Source organism: Haemaphysalis longicornis, unplaced genomic scaffold (genome assembly GCF_048455015.1).
Source record: "Haemaphysalis longicornis isolate Haplotype H1 unplaced genomic scaffold, Haemaphysalis longicornis Haplotype H1 scaffold_13, whole genome shotgun sequence".
NCBI lineage: Eukaryota > Metazoa > Arthropoda > Arachnida > Ixodida > Ixodidae > Haemaphysalis > Haemaphysalis longicornis.
The window spans coordinates 84,844,957-84,867,013 of record NW_027526233.1 but is presented as its reverse complement, the minus strand read 5'-3'; the positions used below and the strand labels follow the sequence as shown (position 1 = coordinate 84,867,013).

The following is a 22,057-nucleotide window of genomic DNA, read 5'->3' as shown; positions in this document are numbered from 1 at the left end:
GCGCAAACAAACAGCAGGGAGAGCGAGCCCGACTGAAGCCGATGACAAATACGAGCGTCCCTACGCCGACGTCACAGAGGCGCGCCTAGAAGTTCCGCCCGTGTTCGCGCTCACCGCCAATAAGAGTTTGCACGCGGTGCTCCGAAGGCGTTCTTTTCTACAGACGAGGCGAATAGCCGCTGAGGAAGATGCCAGAGGAGCGGAATATTGTACACGCATGCATAGGCTGCTTACCATCATCTGCAGCCTGCATTCCACGGTGTCTGTGGCGTTGATTTGCAACACAAGTTTGTTTGACGCCAATGCTTTTCGAAGCTCTCGGCCGCAGCGGACCAATTAGTGTCTGTGCCACATCAGTTATATCTCTCAGCTTCAGATTATTTTATTGCTTTTTACTTTTGTCCTTTGCTGAAAACCCAAACTTTCAAATGTGAAATGCGAAAGTAGAGCAAAATGTACCCTTTGGCTGGCGTCCACGCCCACAATCACCGAACACAGAGTCCCCTAACAAGTGCTTTGTAAAAGCATTTGGTCGACGTTACCTTTTGCGTTGACGTTACCTTTTTCAAGTAATATGTTTCTTTCAGAGTTCCTCTTTAACATGAACTAAAATGTTGATTACATAAGAGTTTTAATGCTCCGACGCTGCACTGGCAATAAGGCGCGCCGCCGTAGACTGCCCTGGAACAATTTGGACCACCTACGGATCTTTATACGCGAGCGAAAGCTTGAAAATACGGACGTTTTCGCTGTTTGCCTCCATGGGCACAGAGACCGCTGCTGCCGGGACACGAAACCGCGTTCTTGGGCTCAGCAGCACAACGCCTTAAACACTGAGTTGGAGCAAACTGCAAACCTATCCATGCACATCAGCGCAATATTGGGCCGTCTGCGCTACTTTTGGCTCAAAATTCGCTGCAGTTTAAATACACATAGCGCTCAATTTACATCTATGCCGTAGTGCAGTAGCATGGATCTGATTCAGTTGTCGCACGTCGCTTTGCCTAGTGGTGGCAACAGACGGAAGCTGTCCATCGCGGCTGCCCTACTTGGCCTCCCTCCGATCCTGTTCCTCGACGAGCCCTACGCCGGCGTGGATATCGTGGCACGCACAAAGATCATGAAAGCCATTTCGCTCATCAAGCACAGGTCAAGGACCTCCGTCATGCTAACATCGCACAAGTGAGTGAGAACACGTGTTGATATCATTTCAATCAGCGCCGTGAATGCAGAGAAGGGGGGTCTTGCAAAGAAGGCGTAAACGCAGTGGCAGGAAGATAGAACCGAAGCAAAGTTAGTTTCAGCGCAGGTGTAGCACACAAGACAAGGCGGGCACAAGTTGCATTCAGTTTTTTCCTGACGGACGGATATCTTAAGGCAAAAGCGTTACTTTGCCAGAGAATGTGAATGCGCGCACCTTACCATACAATTCACAACAAGCATCCAGAATACGGTCAACCCTTGGCGCACGCTTTATTTCCCTCCCCTGCGGCGTGTTTCATAGCTGCGCGTGCATGGAAAAAGCACAAAGAAACACTTTCGAGCGCTGAAGTTTCATTGGCTTCGACGCAGTTCATAGCCCATTCATCCCGACTCAACAAAGCACCAAGAAAAACGCGTTATGTTCTCGCCTGAACTCTCGGTTGTCCTTCAGTTTCCGTGGAGGCAGCGTGGCAGTCTTATGGACAGTCATTATGCGACCCGTATTCAAAGCGAGTGCGATTTCCAGGTTGCAGTTTATAGTCAACATTACAAGAAGAACCGTCGACAGACCTAGAAAAGAAGTGGTTTCGACTTTATCTCATAAGAATACCTGTAGTGATCCCGTGCAGGTTCTTTTCCTTTGATGTCTCGGTAAAAGTGCGCTTTCCTCTACGATATGTTTGCCGTCATAAGTAAGGCCGCCTTTAACTCAACAAGTGCGGTCATCGTAACAACACACGGCACCGACGTTCGCATGCACTACTGTGTGTTGGTGGAACTATACGCGAGTATTTTTTTGCATTTTGTAGCTGTCATACTTCGCCCATACAATTTCCGGAATCTGGAAGCGTATTTGCACGCTGAAACTGCGCACAAAAAATGGAAGGAAATGCTTTTACGCGATGCGGTTTACAATCTCATTGCATTTACGACGTAGCCAAGTGAGCAGAATGCTATACAAGTGTCAAGTGAAAGATTTCCGCCAAGAACAAAACAAAGATGTCACAAACTAAGTGCTAAAGTTTGCACACCAGGAATCAGTGCCGAGAAACTTCACGCAGTTCTGACAAATATATCGGCCTCAAGTATTCGTCTACCCCAGTTTTCTAATTGAGGTTGCGTAGGAAATGGCGGGGAGCTGAGGAAATAGGTGCAACCACTTCATTTAAACTTCACCGAGGTGTGAAATTGAGATGCTTGAGATAGTGAAAACATACCTGAAGATAGAGCATACCACGGAGTGCGGAACGTCTGTGTGTGAATGTCAGTGGAGACATGTCCGTATTATGGTCGATGTATATCAAAAGTAAGAACACAGAACGAAGAGTAAACGTTTCCCAGCTTTATCTTGGCTGACAATTTTGACATCTACCTGATTAAAAAAAGAAAATGTTTGCTTTTTCGCTGTTACTATTTTGTTCCTAATTGCAATAATAAGTGTTCCATCATGCTTAGCCTTTCTGGAATTGCGTTTATTTTCACACATTACAGGATGGGGTGACCTTTTGAGGACCTGGGCTAGAAGCATATCGTTCACACGCTCTACTTAGCTAAAAATATGCCGAAATTACCCCTCTACTAGGTGGAGTTCTGTAGCCTATCTACCAACACGTTCAGGTGTGTGTACTGGACAATTTTCGTTTTAAGTACGCTTGGTCATTTCGCCCTAGAGCGGTGAAATGCAGGATGCCGTCATATGTCTAGATGTCTTGCATTCCTTTTTAATAACACGTGCTTGAATGCCAGAGCAATTGCCCTGCAACCTTTGTCTCAACAACAATGAAGGTGCAGCAGTTCATGCTGCCCTAATTGAATCGAATTTATTCGTTAATAAAGTGCCCCTTCCAAAAAATATTTCCTTTATATTCTTCGCTAAATTAAAGTGGCACTCAATGTGGTATAGCTGGATATCATATTGAGCAACAACGGCAAATCTTCAGCAAAAGCAGGAGGCAGTGGGACCAAGTTGGAAACATCCCAGGCTGTAGCTAAAGACTATAATGGGGACGTTTACCCTTGCGCCACGCACTTTCTTCCGCATCATAAGACGCTTCCGTCTGTCTCCTTGCTGCTATTTGTATACACGTACTGAGGACAGAACAAAGCGGAGCTTCCGCAGGAAATGCTACTTCGCTGAAGTCTTAAGACAACCTATTTAAAACATTGTTATCTCTTGTTACCAACTCGCCAGTCAGATTTTTCGAACGAATCATTGCGACTTGTTAACCAGAACGGCACTCCCCCTTGGGCATAAATTGATGACGGAAGCTGGGAGAACAAGGAAACGTGCCACTTCGCAGCATGGACGAGTGCGAAATATCCTGCGACCGGCTCACCATCATGGTACGGGGCAAGATGATGTGCCTTGGGACCGTGCAGCACCTGCGCAACAAGTTTGGCAAGGGCTACCGGCTGGAATTCATGCTCAAGCACCAAGAAGGCGTCGATGCCAAGAAATTCATGGAGGCCGTGCCAATTCACTTTCCAAAAATCAAACTGACAGAATCCCACGAGGTAAGCTGCCACCATCAGCGAAGCTTAACTGCATGGCTCTGCAAAGCCCATCATTTTAGCAGTCTTCCCATGCATTCTGCCCTAATTTTAAATCGCTGCTAGTTTTTTTTATTGGCATCATTATTGCTTAGCTGTATCCTTTCTGTTCAGGCAGCTTCATATCGGGGAAGGCTCATACAGCCACTTGATTTAAGTTACCGTCTATCGTGTCCGCGGTAGTCGACTGCGCATGCTCAACGAGTTAACGTGAACTGTAACTTACCGGCACAACCTTTACCGTCGCAAACATTCTTCCCGAGCAGACGAAGTGCACCCTGCCGTCTTGATTACAGTAAATGCAGTGCTTTCGACACAAGACGCTTGCTACAGCCAATGAAGGTAATCCTATTTGATGTTTATCAAATTTCTCGTTATAATATGCTCAGAGTAGATAATTAATATAATCAGTAGCAGCAGCAGCACCCTACTTAGGTCCATTACCAGACGAAGAACTGTTCCGCTGACCTGCAACTGTTCCTGTCTTGCGCTGCCGGAGCGCACAGTTCACCGCTGAATACCCTCATTTCATGTCTCCATCAGATTTATGGCCTCTACCTTGACCCGTCTCGTGATACCCCTCTGTGTCCCTAATTGTCCACCGGTTGTCCGGTCATCCCACTACATAGCCAGCACTAGTAAATTTTCTTTTCTTTATTCGAACTCTATCATCTTCTACTCTAGGTTGTTCTCTGATCCAGGTAGTTCGTCTCCTGTCCGAGTGGTACTCCAAACATTATTTGTTTTATAGCCCATTACACTGACCTAAGTTTGCTTTTTAGTTGCTTAGCTAGGAGCCAAGTTTCAGCTCCGCATATCATAAACGGCAGTATACAGTGGGTATAGATTTTTGTTTTGACTGACAGAGTTGGCTACTTTTTATTATTTGGGAGTGCTTCGCGAGTGCTCCAAGCCATCAGTCCAATAGCAATAGCCATCAGTCCAAGGTTGTTGTTGTCATTTACTTCTCCTAGCATTTTCTTTTCTCAGATTAAGAGCACGTTCTTGGCATGCTTCTCCCACATTACTTAGGATTTATTTATGTTTATTTTTAGCATCACGGCCGTGGTTTCTGATTGTAGTTCCTCAAGCTGGGTTTGCAGGTGCCCTGACTCTGGCAGAAATACTATGTCGTCCGCAAACCTCAAATGGCTCACGTATTCCCCGTTTATTCTTAACCCTTTGTTTCCCAGTCAAGCTTTTTACATACCCCCTCAAACTTGCTGCGAATAGTTTAGGCGAGATGGTGTCTCTTTGAATTACGCCCTTCCGGATCTCAAATTTATCGCTTTTCTTGTGGAGGATAATCTTTCCCGTGCATTCCTTATATATGTCTTCTACAAGCAGTATGTAGGTCTTCTCTATTGCCTCGTCTTTTCGAGCTTCTAGCACTGCTACGGTGACTACGGAATCAAACACTTTCTCATAGTCTATAAATGTAATGTAAAGGGGATTACTGTGTAATGCTGATTTTTATACCTCTTGATTGACTACATGGATGTGATCCATGGTGAACAAACAACTATTTTTTTTTCTCAGGCGAGCAAAATGGCTGCCCCTACTCGTGGTAATTCGCGCCCGCCTTAAATATTTCAGATATGTTTCTGAGTTCAAACAACACTTTTTCGCCTCCAAAATTGTGCAGGCCAAAGTAGTGTCGGTGTTTGAATAATTAGTTTTTATTCAATCGTCATAAAGGCCCCTACGGGCGTTCATACGTTGCCCATTTCTTGCATAAATATTTAGAGCACGTGTAATTATAGTTTACCTTTATTCCAACTTTATTCTGTGCATGGCGCCACCTACATCGTTTTCTATTTTAAAGCTCTACAGGTGATGGCACCTGTATTCTCAAAACTAATAATGTTTTGAATGTTTGACCCGAAAAGCGAAATGTTGAAGCTGCCTTACACGAAAGGAAATAGCTGTGAGCAACAAAATTATGCGCGATTTGTTTATATACCTATGCATGAGGTGTCGCTGTGTGCACCACGCCGGATGTCAAGCGAGAATATGCACACGGAAAATGTGTGCTAAGCTGTGTTGTACCGTTGTAAGCGGTAAACTGAAACTACGTGTTCCGGTAACACGGTAAACGGTAATGCAAACAAGGTAAAGATATGCTGAAACTGTCTAATGTGTCTCAAATCCTTGAATATATGGAACTACTGGAAATAAAGAACTTAGACACATCACACATACGAATGGGCTTTTCTACCTACCTACATACATGCATGCATGGATACATACCTCCATACATACATACATACAGAAATAAGAATTGGCAGTCAAGAAAACCTCGGAAAGCAAAGGGGAGGATGTAGTAGCTCAAGGTAAAGAATTTGGAAAATAAGAAAGTGGAGAAAAAATGCCCGCCCGGTGGGATCCGAGCCCACGGCCTCCAGGATACCGGTCTGGTGCGATAACCACTACTCTACCGGCGCGGCTACTTTAGCCCCCACTTTCTGGGGTATTTATGTTCAGGTGTTTTTGTTTGCTGCGCTTGGGGGTGGTAGCCAGCGCCACTCGGATTCTCCAGCGCCACTCGGATTTCTTCTCCACTTTCTTATTTTCCAAATCCTTTATCTTGAGCTACTACATCCTCCCCATTTCTTTCCGAGGTCTTGTTGACTGCCAATTCTTATTTCTGTCTTATTTTCAACGAGCCCCTCATTTCATATTCTGATTCGCTACATACATACATACATACATACATACATACATACATACATACATACATACATACATACATACATACATACATATTTACATACACACATGCATATTGAGAGATGAAGTTCCGGGATGTGAGAGAACCACTCTTATCAGGTCGCCAAGCACAGGCCACTGAAGGGACGAACCCCCAGGGATGCTGATTATTCACAGATAGTGGCGATGGGTTTAGGTGAAAAAAAGTAACAGAGAGATTGATAAGCATGATGATGTCGGTAACACGCATAACTACCAGAGCAGTACACTCCAACCGCCCGCAATACATACATCCATACATACATACACTCATACATGCACATGTACTTGCATACGTGCTTACATACACAAAAACAAACATAAATACACTAACATGCGTCCCTACATGCATGCGTGTACATATACGCATACATACATACTTAAATACATACATACATACATACATACATACATACATACATACATACATACATACATACATACATACATACATACATACATGCATACATACATACATACAGACACACAGACGGACAGACATACGTACATACTTCCGTACCTATATACGTACATACGTGCGTGCGTAGATACATGCATACAAACAAACATACATACATAAAGACAGACAGACGGACAGATAGACAGACAGAGAGATGTTGCACACCATACTACAGATGCTTTGAAGTGTTAGCTTGCTCTCCCTAAAACTTTCCACGAAAGGCACACTTTGTTGCCTTCGCTTAGGCTACGATCAGTGACTAGACTTCAGGCGTTATTTCGCAATCAAGACCTTGTATGGGCATTATGGCAGCCTGTATTCTGGTTTTGTAAAACATATGCCACCAATGCATTTAGTGAGATAGCGGGAGGCTGCGGCATACGATCACATATATTAGAAATGGTTTTTGCACATGCAGTTCCCCTAGAAGTGCTAAACCAAGGTTTAAATTTGCACCCGTTTGTCCTCGCGTGCTCAGAGAGTTCACATGAGTTGAAAAACAACTTTTTTTCTGCCAACTGCTTCAGTTCTATGACAATACAGGCACGTAGCCAATGTGACATCAAAAACGATAGGAAAATGCGATCTGTGTGCTAAAAAAGTTGGAAGACACTCAAGCGTCGCTTTAAGCGTGGAATGCGTAAGAGTTATTCTGCCAGCTGATAAGGAAGACTCGATGGTACGCCAGGCACTGGTAAACTACAGCGTATCTATAAAACGCATATTAAGAGCCAACGCATGTTACGGCGCATTACACCCTAGTGCTGACGCCATTGCATCAAGCACTACCAACAACTTTTTTTGCCAATTAAACGAAGCTGGAAGGTTTCGTATGCCTCAGAAAGTGTGTTCAGTATTGGGGCGCTGCATTTCTTGCGCAGTAACTGGTGGCATAAAATGGCATATTCTCTGTAAAGCGAATAGAGGCAACAGCGCTTGCATGCAAACTACAAAGAAAATGGCCGTTTGTTGAGCAGTTCAAAAAGTTCCTAATTGCCTCGAATGATGAAATCATTGCACAAAAGCCAGCCAGTAATAATAAACAAACAAGTTGGAATGTTAATGCGTTACACTGAGGTCTCCTTATGGTAAAAAGTCGGCATCATCGGCGGCGCTTACCGTGAGAGAGAAGTAGGGCTGAGAAAAAAAATTCCGTAGCGCCACATGGTGGCACCCACTCAGTGTCGGGGAATTGTACGGCGGTACCCCTACCGATAGTGTGCGCGCAAAGGTGGAAACTGTCACGCTTGCGGGCGCCGCTAGGGCTCTCATAAACGCAGAGGCTACGCCAAGCAGAGGTTTCCTCCCTCTGATGTTTTTTTTTTATCTTAGGACAGCATGCGGTTCTGGTATGTACAAGTCTTGCCTTTTGAAAACAAGCGCGAGTGAGAATCAGGGAATCTAATTTTTCCCCTAAAAGGGGGGGTGGGTCGACGAGGGGAAGGATCTCTGACGAGAAGGCCACTCTCTTATTGCCCATCTCGCTCCGTGTCGTGCACTTTTTGATTCCCTCACAGTGTCGCACCTCCTGCGCCATCTATTGTCAAACAATGCAGCTGTGCGAAGACACCCGTTTAATGACAATGAAGAGAAAGAGAAATCGTTGATTTATTGAGCCCTCGGCGCGGACCGCTCATTATACATAACTGGGCGTAGCATCGTTCGCTTAATGCAAAAGCATTAGCTTACTCAGTAAAGTGAAAGTCTGGTGTAAACGAAAAAATTACGCCCACCTCCCATCTCGGGAACCCTGGTGTGATGCGACACTGAAGGGGGTTCCGTTGGGTGTTTCCGTTGGGTCGATTAGTCGAATGGCGTGAAACGCGTAGTGAACGTCAATTGCGTTTCAATCACATAGTTGGGTTCCACGCGAGGGGATGCGGCGCAAGCACAAGCGCGAGCGACCGTCGACTGAGAGACCGGCCGGAGCGCGGCACTGCGCTTATAAGCGCAGCGCACCCGACGGAGAGGAGACCGCGGAAAGAAAGAGTACTGCACATGCGCACAGTGCGCAGCGCCGCCCACCGGCGGAGTGAGAGTGCGCTGCGCCACGCGCCCGCAGATGTTGGGCGAGAGTATTCACTATCGGAGAGAGGAGGGAGGGTGAGCGGAGGAGAGACGCAGCTCTGTGGACGCGTACAACGACGACGCATGAAGGACTGGGCCTCCTGCATGCTCCTCTCAGCGTCGCATCTAAAACGGCCGATAATGGTCCACGCTGCAATTAGGATAAACGTTTCGCAATTAGGGTGAAAATAAACTTGCGTAAATTAGGTTGGATTAGCCTACGCCGCTACAGAACTCACTGTAGTGGGCTCGAGCTGAGTAAAAGTGAACCGGGTAAATGTGTTGGGCCCATTTCAAGGTGCACTTCCGTATTTGTATTGAAGCCTGCAGGAGTAATTTCGGCAGTTTGATTACAGAAGTAGCTTTGGGTGACCAGTAAAGTATGTGCCGCTGAATGTCTTCTTTGCTTGACGAGGCAAATGTGGGTGTGTGCTCGTCTGACGTTATTTTCCAAACCTGACGCTATCCAAGAGGTATCTATTTAGCCTGCGTATGCACTGTGCTACACCCACAGCCTTGGTAACGCGGGCAAGTGCTGCATTGAAGTTTTTTCTAGCATAAGCCTTCAGCTCTAACGCCGACAACGGGTACGCTCAGCTTCATGTTCACTGAGGTTGACGTAGCAACACAAGTTCTAAGGCTAAGGGCAAGGGCTGCATGAAGTCAAACCAACGTTTGCAAGAAAACCCGCACATTTCGAAGACGGGAAGGTTAAACCGGAACGACATTTTGGGCGCCCGTCTTCTCTTTTTCTGCTTCATTGTCCCGTCCTTGCGTGCAGCAGTTTTTCCTGTAAGTAGACAACACCACCTATAAAAAAACAGCCGTACTAAACCTGAATATAGGGGTAACAAATCAGCTCTCAGTAATTGTAATGCAGAGAAGTGGAAGCACACTCACAAAGAAAAGTACGGTCGAGGATGACGACCAGTAGATCACTCGGTTGTTGCACGCTAATCGTTTCGCATTCAGTTGTTGTATGTTTCTGGATCCTTAGCCCATTGGCTAGTAATGGATCTATTGAAAACACATCGTAAATGTAATCAGGGGTTGTGCTACGTAGAACCAAATGTTCGAAGGAAATGCAGTATGTACATTGTCAACAAAAAATGGGTAGGTATAAAGAACTATGCATTCAAGTGCTAAGAACAAACGCTCGGTTCTGTGTAGGCAATTTAGACTATGTATAAAACAGCTGCGTCTAGTTCACATTGCAATAACACGAACACGAGAGACCGCACGTCAGCAATAAAGTACCTCTGAGTGGTAAACAGCTAAAGATTGATTGTTGTCACCGAGACAGCAGCAATAAAATCATGTACAAGACACACACTAAACTTCTTTACACCCTTTTTCGCCAAAAAAGGTTGTTGCATAAGTGGGAAAAAGGTATTCGGACCACATTACAGTCTTTCTCCCGAATTTCAACACCCTTTTTCCAGCTCTGCGCCCTTTTCGAGTAAAAAAAGGGTACTGATCATCTTCAACACACTTCCTTTTTTCTTGTGTGTTGAAAGGGTGTGGAAAGGGTGTTCTCCTGTTCCTTGAATAAGGTCATGCATGCATGTACAATTGAGCTGTAAGGAACAAGGCATACCCTCATACCATCGTCCACTCGTAAGAAATGTTCAAAAGCAACAAGCGTGTTGTCTGCAATGTTCGCTCCTTTCCATATACCGTGCGCCTTATCCCCCAAGTTCAGCTAATGGGGTCGCGTTACTCGCTCAGCCTCGCAAGCGGGCTTCGCCTAGCGGCTCCCGCGCGAGAAAGATAGCGATTTCCACCTGCGGGTTCGGCGGCGGGTTCGGCCACGGCGGGTTCGGGCGAAAACCGAGATCCGGACTCTCCCAAACACATTTATTGAATCACTAAAACGTACAAAAACACACTGGCAAGGTCTTATTCTTGTAACATAAAAAATAGAAAAGGTCGGTCAGGCTTACCCGGGCTGGGGACGCTCCAACAAAGAACAAAGGGATCCAGGTCGACGGATCGGGGGTGGCCTACTTCTGCCTCCTTCGGTGGTCCGAACCCGAGAGAGCGTCCCCTCAGGTTTTTTGGCAGAAAACAGAGGGCGACAATCAGCCCCACTTCCTCCGCTCCCTCGACGGACAGCAGCGCGCCTCCGCGGACTACGCGGCGCTCGGGAAAACGAAGCAGCCGTGTCTCGCCTCACGCCGCTCTTGCCCGCCGCGACACCCGTCGCGAGAACGGGAACACGTTGGAGGAATGCTGGAATAATTGAGCATTCCCACAAGTTATGGGAGCAAATTTCAATTGAAACCTTTAAATCTAAAAAAGGCCGCAGACGCGGCCGCGGAGACGCCAGCGCCATCTCTCACCCCCGCCGCGGATCCTCCCGGGGCGAAGTGCGAGGAGGTGGCGCCGCTCGTCGGCACCCCAGCAAAGAAAGAACTGAAACTAAAGCGTGGCAAACTTCGCATGGCGACGCCGTGAAACATCCCCCTCGCGAGGGGCACGATCAAATGCAGAGCATTTCCGGGGGCGCACGACGTTAAGTAGTTTGCGTTACGTTAATGTTGTTGCACTTGTGGCAACTGCTGACGAGAGAGCGCTCGTCAACAGTAATTTGAATGAGTCAACGATATAACGCGTTTGTAGCGCCTCATTTTGTGTCGGCTTTGTGGCGCAGTGGGTAGAGCACCATATGCATTGCGTTCCGCCCGCAGGGTCGAGGGATCGTAACCAGGCGCCGGATAGTATTTTCTTTTATATAATGTAGGGGGAGGGGTGCGGACAACGACGGTGCGGACTACGACGGGACAACGCGGGTGACATCGTGAGTTGCAGAAATGCTCTACATATAAAAGAGCTATTGTTTCTTTTTAACCCCATCATGTGCACAATAAAAGTTTCAACTACTGTGTGGCAAAAAGGGTGCTGAAACGGTGTGAGATAGGCGTTCAGTTCCAAAAAAAGAACACTGGAGTTGGGGTCGACCGAATTAATTCCGGTGTTGCTTAATTTTGCTGCGTTTGCTATGCTTTGCGATGTTCTTACTAAGCTACGATAAGAAATGAGAAGTGAGACCAAGTTTAAGCACATTTTACAAGGCTGTTCCAGTGTGTCCCCCACACTGACCGCGGGTGCAACAAGGAAACAAGCTTGGTCGACCCCCAGCTATGCCGTTTCTCCAGCATCGCACCACCATTGCCAGATGCATCAAATTTTTTGCACCGTAGAATCCTCACAAGACTTGTACCATTGAAATGGTATACAAAGGGGTGCGCATACGCTTGCGCGTTCTGTGGTCACACTCTGACAGGCTCCAAAGCCGGCTTCAGTATTCTACCTTATCTGCGCTGGTGCACCCTTTACATTCGGCGCAGTTCATTTTCTGCTTAAGCCTGAACCTGAACTTGAAGCCTGAAGCGGCTTCACGTGGAATAAATTATGCAATTTATATTGTGTGAAACGTCGGGAGCTGCAAAGCATACTCCACTTGTAGAAAATGTTCTCTCCACCCATGTACACGGGTGTAGAATATGTACAAAATCAGCACCCTTTTGCACCCTTTTGCACCCTTTTTTCAGTTGGCGATCTTTTCTTGCACCCTTTTTCTTTACAGCTTTTATTTGTTTCCAGCACCCTCTTTTGTAGCTTTACACCATTTTGGGAAAAAGGGTGTAGATATAATTAACACCCGAGCTGAAGGCTGTTGAAATGGCAGGGAATATTTGTTTGGTGTTTAAAAAAATTATATGACTTACTGAACCAATTAAGTGCCCTGCGATTAAAAAGTTTTCCGAAATCAGCATGCTGATTTTACAGAACGGGTAATTCTACCAGATATATGTGAAATACTTCGGGAGAAAAGAAAGTTGTTATAAATGATTTTATATACCTGGAGCCTATTACTACTCTAGGCATATACGATAGTCTCTTAGCGTAAGGAGAGGCATTATTGATGTTTTTGAAAACAGGTAGAAATGGTGTACGGGGTGAAAATGGTTTCTTTCTCTGAAGGCTCTCTCCTTGATGCACATGTGATTGGGAAATTCTTAATACTCGATACGATGTGGTAACTTGGACTACAGAAGGAGAAGTAGACAGTGCGTTCATAGTAAGGACTGCTCGGACGTTGTCATTTCTATTCAAAGTTCACATTGAATGGTTGTTGCGAAAGCAACACAAAGCCGGGCCAAACTGGCTAAATATACGGCCGCAAATAATCGGGGAAAGTTGCAGAAGAAAAGCCTACTGGCCATTTTAAGCATGTTGGAGAACTAAACAAAAAACGGTAGCCGTAGACACTGCTGGCGACGGCCGCCTCAAGTAAACCAAGCTTGCTTAAATTAAGGAACAGGAGACCCCGACAGTCTCACGCGGCAAGCAGGAATCGTTTAGCTTGTGCCCGTGTCGTCACCTATGGTACTCGGACTTCCAACTGCAGGATACAGCTGAGACGTTCCCTTTCCCACAATTCCTCGGCAGCATCAACCCCTCCCCCCCCAGATTCTCCTTAAGTGTGATGTTTTATAAAAACTGTGCAAATCTTGTGCCTTGTACCACATTCAACTGCGTGTGTCGGCCTATGAGATCGCGGATCACATAGATCGTCTCTCTTTTTCTTGGCGTGAACTGTGGCTGATAAAACACAATTAGTGATAAAGGTAGCACTAAACCTCCCCCAGGGGTGGTCCACTTTTGACAGTGGCTGTAGCTCTATGCAACCTAACAGACCAGGATCTCGCCGTGGGGTTTGCACTGTCCGACGGATGTGTCGATTTGATTTACAGGCACGGCTGCTGCTTTTGTCATAGAAACGAAAAGCAAAACCCCCCGTGTGTAGGAATTTTCGACGCACGTTAAAGATGTCCACGTGGTCAAAATTAATTCGGAGCCCTTCACTACGCCGCTCCTCACCGCCTGTGAGGAGTCGGCGCCCTCTAATAAAAATTGTCACTTTGGCTGCCCTAGTTCTTTTGAAACTACTGCCTGTGATGTTTTGATGTTTTTCTAGCATTCGACTGCGTTTTTCGGCCTAGCTGGTTGTGGAGCGCAGTGAAAAGCTCGAGGTTAGCTGCTGCTAAAAAAGTGGCACCAATCCACGCTGTAGAGGTGCTTGGAAATGAAAGATTTAAACGACACTCACAACACTTGCCCATGCGAGGTCAATTGAATTCACACACTTGGCTCTGCAAAGAGTGAAACCAGAGATTCTTCTAGCCTGTTACCTGTAATTCGCGGAGGCGGCACACCAAATGAAGCAGCAGTGTTTGCCACGGCCGGGCTAGACCGGTGGACGCCTCCGCTGTAGCCCAGCCATGAGTCGGGAGAACAAAAATGGAGAGGAACGTCTTTCGAAGGGTGAGGCAGCGGAACCTAGCCGTCCTGATGTGCTAGCTCGGGGCTACAGCAGCCGCCATGTGAGCTTACTTATTCCATTTATACCGGTTTAAACTAGATTAGTATATTTGAAAATTGGGAAACAGCTGAGAGAACTTTTGTAATCGCTATTTATCAGAACCAGTTGCTACTTTCGCCTTTCGTAATACCTATTTAAGCACAACAAAATTTGTATTCACCAATTTATAAATCGGAGTCTTATTCGTGAGAAGAAGTGCGCAAACGTTAGTGTTTCTCTAGTGGGCGGATGTCTGCATGTGGTTTGTACATTTTTCCCCCACTTTAAAAACCAATCCTTAACGTATGTTTGTCGTACGACCACTTAATTCCGTCGGGTGCGGATTACGCTGAAGGTGCTGTCGAACAAGTTAATCAAGCCGTGCAAAGGCACCGCGAAACGGACGCGAAGCTGCACAAAAACAGGCGCAAAACAACCGTCGGCAAAGCAGACGACAAAGCCGAACCGCCGATACCGCGGCCAGCGTGCAGCCACTTCTGCGCGGAGAACGCTGAATAAATTTGCCGGGCCACCTCTAGTTTGCTCCGAGAGGGAAACCCTTCGCCCCCCTCGCCCCGCTGCTGCCTCCGCCGTGTTGGGAGTTTGTAGTCGCGCACGCCACAAAAGAATCGTTGGCTTGCAGAGCAGAAAAGCCTTGGTTTAAAAGCACCTTAACTCCTCATATTTATAACCCAAAAGTGTCATTTTGCCTTCGGCTTTCTACACTCCAGTGGCTTCCCGTAGAAGAATGCCTTGACCGGGTCACGTTTCACCTGTAACGCGCGTACAAAAACTTGTCGTTTTCTTTCAGAACGTCTTCAGCTACCACCTTGAGGAGCGCATTCCGTGGAGCACGCTGTTTGAAAAGGTGGCCGCCCTGGAGAAGGACTTCCCGTTAGAGCACGCCATGGTTGGCGACAACACCTTGGAGCAGATTTTCATCGGCTTCGCCAAAGCCCAGGCAGGAGCGGGGAACAGTGCGCAGGTCGTGTAGAGCGCCACGGATGTTAGCAACGAAGTGGTTTTTCCGGACACAAACTTTGTTCGCCAGCGTGCTCGACCAGTTTGCGGGCATCCTACGCTTCTATGTCGGGACTTCGGTAAAGCTCACAGGTGGCAGCACTGTTTGATAACACTAGAAATACTACATAAAAGAACATAAAATTCATTCACTAGATGGCTGTTTCGATGCGTCAATGTTTACTCAGTGTTTGCCGAAGAGACATTGGAAAACAGTAGTGTACATATTTAGTTTTCATGGAATGTTGATTTCTCTCATATATATATGGAAAGGTATAATGCGTCAATACTCAAAACAGTTTGCAAGCGTGCCTTGCTGCCAGTAACGGTCGACGAATGACATCTTCGAAACACCCCTGAAGAAGCCAATTTGATAAGAATCACACTGTCTCTAGCAGTTAAACGCTGTTTTAAAGTGAACCGGGTGGAGGTACCTTTGTTTCTATACCTTTTCGCTATCTATAAGGATACTCAAAAACGGGTTCTTTCTTCCCCAGTTAAATGTGCCCGCTAAATAGCTGGTTGAATGCCCATCAATTCATTTTGGGTTTTTTTATTTTTAGATAATATGCGGCAACCTAAATACTGGTCCATAATTTGGTCAGCGATCAATATGTACACGTTTTATCACCTGTGCGGATTTTTTTCTCGAAGTCGAATGGGCAAACGCGGGGCTAAGAAAAGCAAAATTAACGGTTCAGATTAATGCACTTAGGCAGTTATGAGTTTCCATCTGCAGCCAGCCATCTACCCATAGTGCTCGTTGCCGTTTGTTGGACGGCACGCCAAAGGAAAGCCCTTCGGTACGGTTTTATCTAAAACAGGTTCACGCGTACCCCATGACTGAAAATCAGCTCTTGACTTCTGTGTATTGGTCCGTACCTATCATTGCAAAAACCCGTATCCGGAAGTATCTGCTGGTGCGAAGATATATATTAACCAGCTGGTGCGACACCTTGTATTTTAAGGAATTTAAAGACGCCCATTCTTCCCGCGCGCTTTAACCGCACTCCCTCAGTTGTCCAGTGCCGGTGCTAAGGGGCAAAATGTAATTTTACATCGTATACGACGTAGTTGGACATGCCCAGGATGGCTATATTTTGTTGTGTGCAAGTCAACCTATATCTATGCGCCGTACCACCCTTCGTGTTTCTAAGGAACAGCCCCTGGCTGAAGCGTACGCATGCAAAATTCACTTCTGTGAGACTGCCTAAGAGGTAAGGAGGAGTCCACACAAACGTGATACGATTGTAGCCTCTTGTAGTCCACCTTCCCACACGAACTAAATGGAACACTCCTTTTCTCTCGCTGTGATGTAGCCGCACGGGAACGGAAGCTGGCTTTGAGCGAGAGTGCTACATCTCGCTTCATCTTCCTCGAACAAAGACTCCCTGGCTCATACTCACTTACGCACTTGTGGGCATTAGGCTATCAATGCTAACAGCAACCCCACATAACCGAAACTAGTTTTCAAAGACTTGATGAACCAGTTCCTTTCAGGTTTGGTGGCTGTTGAATATTTTAACCTGGAGTGGTCGAAGTAGTCAGTCATTACAGAAATTCTGATGACCATGCTGTATGAGCACTGCCAACCAGTAATTGCCGAGAAACCAAGTCGGCCCTGGACATCACTTTTATACCACAGGTCTTGGAGGCGAAGATAAAGATGGATACGCAAGGACCAATCCGCACTCCAAGATAATATGAATCACGTTACCGGGTTGAGGACAGTATTTCCATGTGGCAGGGAACTGACAGGGTACATGTCATGTAGCCAAGGTTGGTGTGTAATGGTGATTGAAGGATCCGGAGCACAACTTCTTTCCTTCCAGTGAGCGTCGGGTGTGGAGCTGGGACACGATACTCCATTCTGAGTCAGGTAGAATCCGCGCTATTTTGGTAATGCGTGATGGTTTTTTATCAGAATACGTGATTTTTGCTCTCTAAAATGTTCTCTTTGCTTAATTGTAGGCACTATTTAATTATTAAAGGAAGTTTTGATAAATTCAAGGTAGATAGGCCTCTTTAGAAATAGTGCGTTGCATACAAAACCTTTTTTTGAGGTTTTGCACACCATCGGAAGTGCCGGGCGTGTGCATATCTGGGGAAAGGATGTTGGGATACCATAACGTTTTCAGGAGCATTTAGATCGCGTCTTTGTAGGACGGCTCCTTTCTGGGCGACGAAGATCGCACTGAACACTCCAAACAAGGTCAAGTGGGCAAACTCGAGTCTGATGCAGTTCTGATCCTGTTCTTGGACAGCTCCTCTAAGGTTGGTGCGCTTAATCGAAGCAATTTATGGTTTTGTGGCAACACGCATGCACCGGATTGATTGAAAATACGCCAAAGTATGCGCGTTCTTTTAAAATGAACAATATCATAATTTTATAATATTATCATATTTATATTATCATATTATATTATTTCAATAATAATATATTATATCAAATATCCATAATTTAATATAATATCATATTATACTATTATAATATTAATATAATATTATAATATATTTTAAAATACTTGCCCGAGCGTTCTTTTAAAATGAACACTAAGGCGGGGACATAAAATTTAAAAGTAATGCATATTATACGGGGCTATTGCTGAGCCCGTTAGAAATATACGGCTACGCTACGTACACCAACTCAATTTTTTACCAATAGAGAGTTTTAGCATAGCGTGCTCCGTGCTACGGCGGCGGGTAGCGGGGCGCGACTGGGGAGAGCAAATTCGTCACCGTTGGGTGGATTAGTTCCGCGCGGCCTGCCTTCGCCATGCCCGCTCTTTCCCTCCGCTGAGGGGAAACCTCCTCGCACTCCCCGCGCGCGCATGCGCAGTCCGGTCCCGCACCCGCTAACCTTAGCGTAGCGTGCGGGAGCCGCTATGCTAAAACTCTCTAATATCACGGGAGCGTCGAACGTTTGGTCGATGAACGCCCCGTGATAGAGTTCTAATGCAAACTCGCCGAGAGTAGCCACATGCGCACTACGCAAAGGCCGCTGCTAGGCTGCCTTGATTCACGCGCCCGTCGCACAGGGCGGAGACAGGTATGCGCTGGCGCCGCCATTTTGTGTAACTCGCTCGCGCTGAAGCAAGTGATTGCATCAAAACCGCGCTAAACTAATTGCCGCAACGCGGTTTATTGGGGAAATTTCAATCACAATATCTGTTTCGCGTTGCTGACTCTTGTTGGAAATCAAAGGAACAAATCGTTGAGAATATTGAGCCAATTTCGGCGGCATGGCACTGTTCAAAGGGTGTCTCCACCCTCTATGGTGGCGCTGGCATCGAGGCTCCCTAGCCGCTGCTGCCGCCGTCTGCTAGGCTGTGCCAAGAGCAGACAGCCGCCCCCGATTTTTTTATTCGCTTATCACACCACCTCCCGTACTCTACATTATTCTTCAAGACGGGGCACATATCGCCATAGGAAAACACCAAGCAGTGTTGCTGAACACAAGGTCATCCCATTGTTCACAGTGGAACTTGCCTAATTCCAGCCACTTTAAAGGGGTCCTGAAATACCTTCCGCCGATGCATGGATGTACATGCACCCAAATAAAGCAATGTATTTGCAATCTCCTCCCGCAAGAATTTTGTTAAAGCGATGAGTATTAGCTGAGAAATCGTAAATAAAAAACCGCGCATTATCGTCGCTCCGAGTTTCCTCCTCCTTTCGACTTACTCTCCGCTGTTGATGGCGCGCGAACCTTGCCTCCCATGATGCTGCGCTCCGCAGCGGTGACGTACTTCCGATATTGCGCTGCTCAGACTGTCGTCTGCTACGGGCAAGCTTTGTTGACACCATGAATCCCGCACGCACTCCGCTCAAGGCTGGAAAAGCGAACGAAAAATCTGGCCGCATGTTTGCGGCGGCCTGGCCTTACCCTTTCGCGGTGTACGTTGCTGGCGGCACATGACTTTTTATCGGCGGCGAACTCGCAGCCGCACGGGGAGGGTCGTGCGCTCGTTCCCTTGATGCACCGCGCACTGTGTATCCAAAAAGCGCTGTATCAGATGTGGCCCCGCTGGTGCCGGGTCTTATTTTGCGGCGGTGGTAATTCCTGCCGGCCGCATGTGAAAAAGACATTTTGAACCGATACAGAACCCGTGCACCAAACGCTTCAATCATGTGACCAGTTCAGCTTGAGGCGACGCGTGGTGGAGAGCGGCAACGTTGGCAAAACATTCTCCGCCGCGGCTCTGAGCTTTCTAGCGCTGGAGCGAGCGCCATTTCTTTGACAATCTCAAACATCGGTTGCCTTGGCAACAAGGCACAAACCGCTCCAGAAGTCAGTTACGGTTCCGTGATCCCGGTTCAGCTTGGGGCCCCACCTCGCGACATGTGGGCACTGCAGGCGTACAACCCACTCCTATTGGGAAGTGCGAGATGCGTTTGGCATTACAGGAGGCGATGGTGTGTGTGTTTTGGACACCTTTGTTTCGCGATGAAATGCGACGTTGTGCTTCTGCGGGTGGATAGTTCTTCCCATGGTCTGGATAATCTTTCTCGAGCGACGTACGACTCAATCTCGCATGGGGTATGTGCAGTGTGCGTGGCTAAAAGCCATCGGCTTGTGCGCCAGAGTTAAGTGACTTGCTGTTCGTCCCCGCAAACCGCGCGCGAGGTGAGTACCGAATTTACGACGGGCAGGAGGCAACCCATCCTCTGTCAATCGTGGTTCAGACTTTCAACGCATGTTGTGACGTTGTATTCGTTAGAAACGCATCTCTGGATTGTTTTGAAGCTGAATAAAATGTATGCGTCAAACCCGGGCATTCGGCTCAGGGCGTTCTCTGCGATTGCACGAAAGAAGTGCCACGGGGCTTGAATGCTTTCTTTATGGAACGTACTCAGGTAAGAGAATATCCATGTTGTGTTATGGCCGTGTTGCATTCAATACAAACGGTTAAGCGTTTGTTTTACACTTGTTTCGTTTGTCGTAAAATGCCCAAGCACTCCGGCACTCCGCTGGCAGAACAGCCGGCGAGCCGACGCTGAGCAGACGACTCATCTCTTTGCCGGAAGTGCGTGAAAAAGCCGCCCAATAGCAGGATGTCTAGCTCATGACGAACATCTGGGAATCGATGATGTAGACATGTGAAGAGGGCGGCGTCCAAAAACACGAAGGAAAGGGTGAAAAAAAAACTGCAAACTTTGCAACAAAAGTGCGAGCTTTCCGCTGCGCGTAAAAGAGTAATACTTGGCACAGAGGACGTTGACGACCCAATCTAACGGTTGCGCTAGTTCATTTAGTGTGCTCAAAATGCCTTTCAGGGCCCCTTTAAAACAATATGATTACCTCGACAGATAATATCGTTCTTTCTCGCTGCTACACAGATATAAGAACAATGCGACTCCTTCGTTTTTAGTAGGTGTTGCATATCCGTTGCAGTGTCTGGTCGGGTGCCACTTGGAGCGAGACGAAACGTTGTGAATATGGGGGCAGGGGTGTGGCACAGCGGAAAATAGCCACCGCCGTTGGGACTACTCAATCAACTGTCAACAGAATAATCCAGGCATTTCGGGACCAAGGGAGTATTTTGACTCGAAAGGAAACTATAGGCAGAAAACTACCGAACGCGAGCATTACGCCATGATTGCTGCATCCTTTGCGGACACGTTCATAGCCCGCCGGACAAATAAGGGACGGTGCCGGCATCGATGTCAGCGGCGAGGTGGTGCGGTAGAGGCTTCGTGAAGCTGGCTTAAGAAGCTGGACCGCTGCCATAAAAGACCTGCTTTAAGCAGCTGCTAAAGCAAAAGGGCTTGCTTTTACACAGAACACTCAGCAGAAGACTAGCAGAATGTGGTTTCCACCGACGAATCTACAGTGTGCAATGAGTGGAACCAATGGCGCAGTGTGTATTGTCTGGGAGGCACAAGGTTGGTCTCCTTTTATTAGGCTCGTCTTTGTATTTTTAATGTCTTGTTGTTATCTCCAGGTACTTGTATGTACATCTTTTGTCCATGTTGTCAGCTTTCTGATTTCGTTCCTTGTACATTCCTTATTTAATTGATAACGTCAATAAGTGCTATTCCTTTTTATTTCAAAGGTAAGAGCCAGCCTACTTCCAGCACTTCAGAGGTAGCGGAGGAAAATCGGTGAATTTTTGGGGCCTCATTACTAACGAAGGCCTGGGACCACTACACGGGATTGAAGGTACATTTCGCTCGGAGTCATACGGTGACATCATAGACTATGTCTGTGGGTTGCACCTCGTACCACTCCCGTTATTGTCTTTTTTTCTGTATACATGGCGCAATTCAGTATGAAACACGAATTACTTCGTCATTTGCTACATAGACCATTTCCGGACGGATGTTTCATCCCGCAGCACGACCTCTCGTCAGCGCAAGCAGCATCTGCCGTGAAAACTCGTCTTCAAGGTTTAGGCGCTATGACCCTAGAATGGCCACCTCAGGCTGCAGAAGTGAACATTATTAAGAATGTGTTGGGTATTTTGAAAGGTGGTGGTGGTAAAAACATTTATTCAACAGATTTGCGCTTGAAAGCGGGAGAAGCCCTCAGTCCAGGGCCCCTGCGGCGGCGGCTGCGGTCCTGCGTGCCCGGTCCACCAAATTGGTCTGCATCGCGCGTCTTGCGATGAACTCTGGGAAAACATCCAAGCCGAGTGGGA

General features: G+C 46.9%; 1 protein-coding gene across 1 annotated transcript in view; it reads left to right on the top strand.

Annotated features, from left to right (window-relative positions):
* Positions 1-15,490, top strand: part of LOC144164126 (phospholipid-transporting ATPase ABCA3-like) — a 28,837-nt gene extending 13,347 nt beyond the window's left edge. The window contains exons 4-6 of the mRNA XM_077694667.1: positions 1,009-1,182; positions 3,504-3,717; positions 15,208-15,490. Of these exons, the coding sequence (XP_077550793.1) occupies positions 1,009-1,182; positions 3,504-3,717; positions 15,208-15,390 (571 nt within the window). The 3' untranslated portion in view covers positions 15,391-15,490. The remainder of the gene's footprint in view (positions 1-1,008; positions 1,183-3,503; positions 3,718-15,207) is intronic.
* The last annotated feature ends 6,567 nt before the right edge of the window (positions 15,491-22,057 follow it).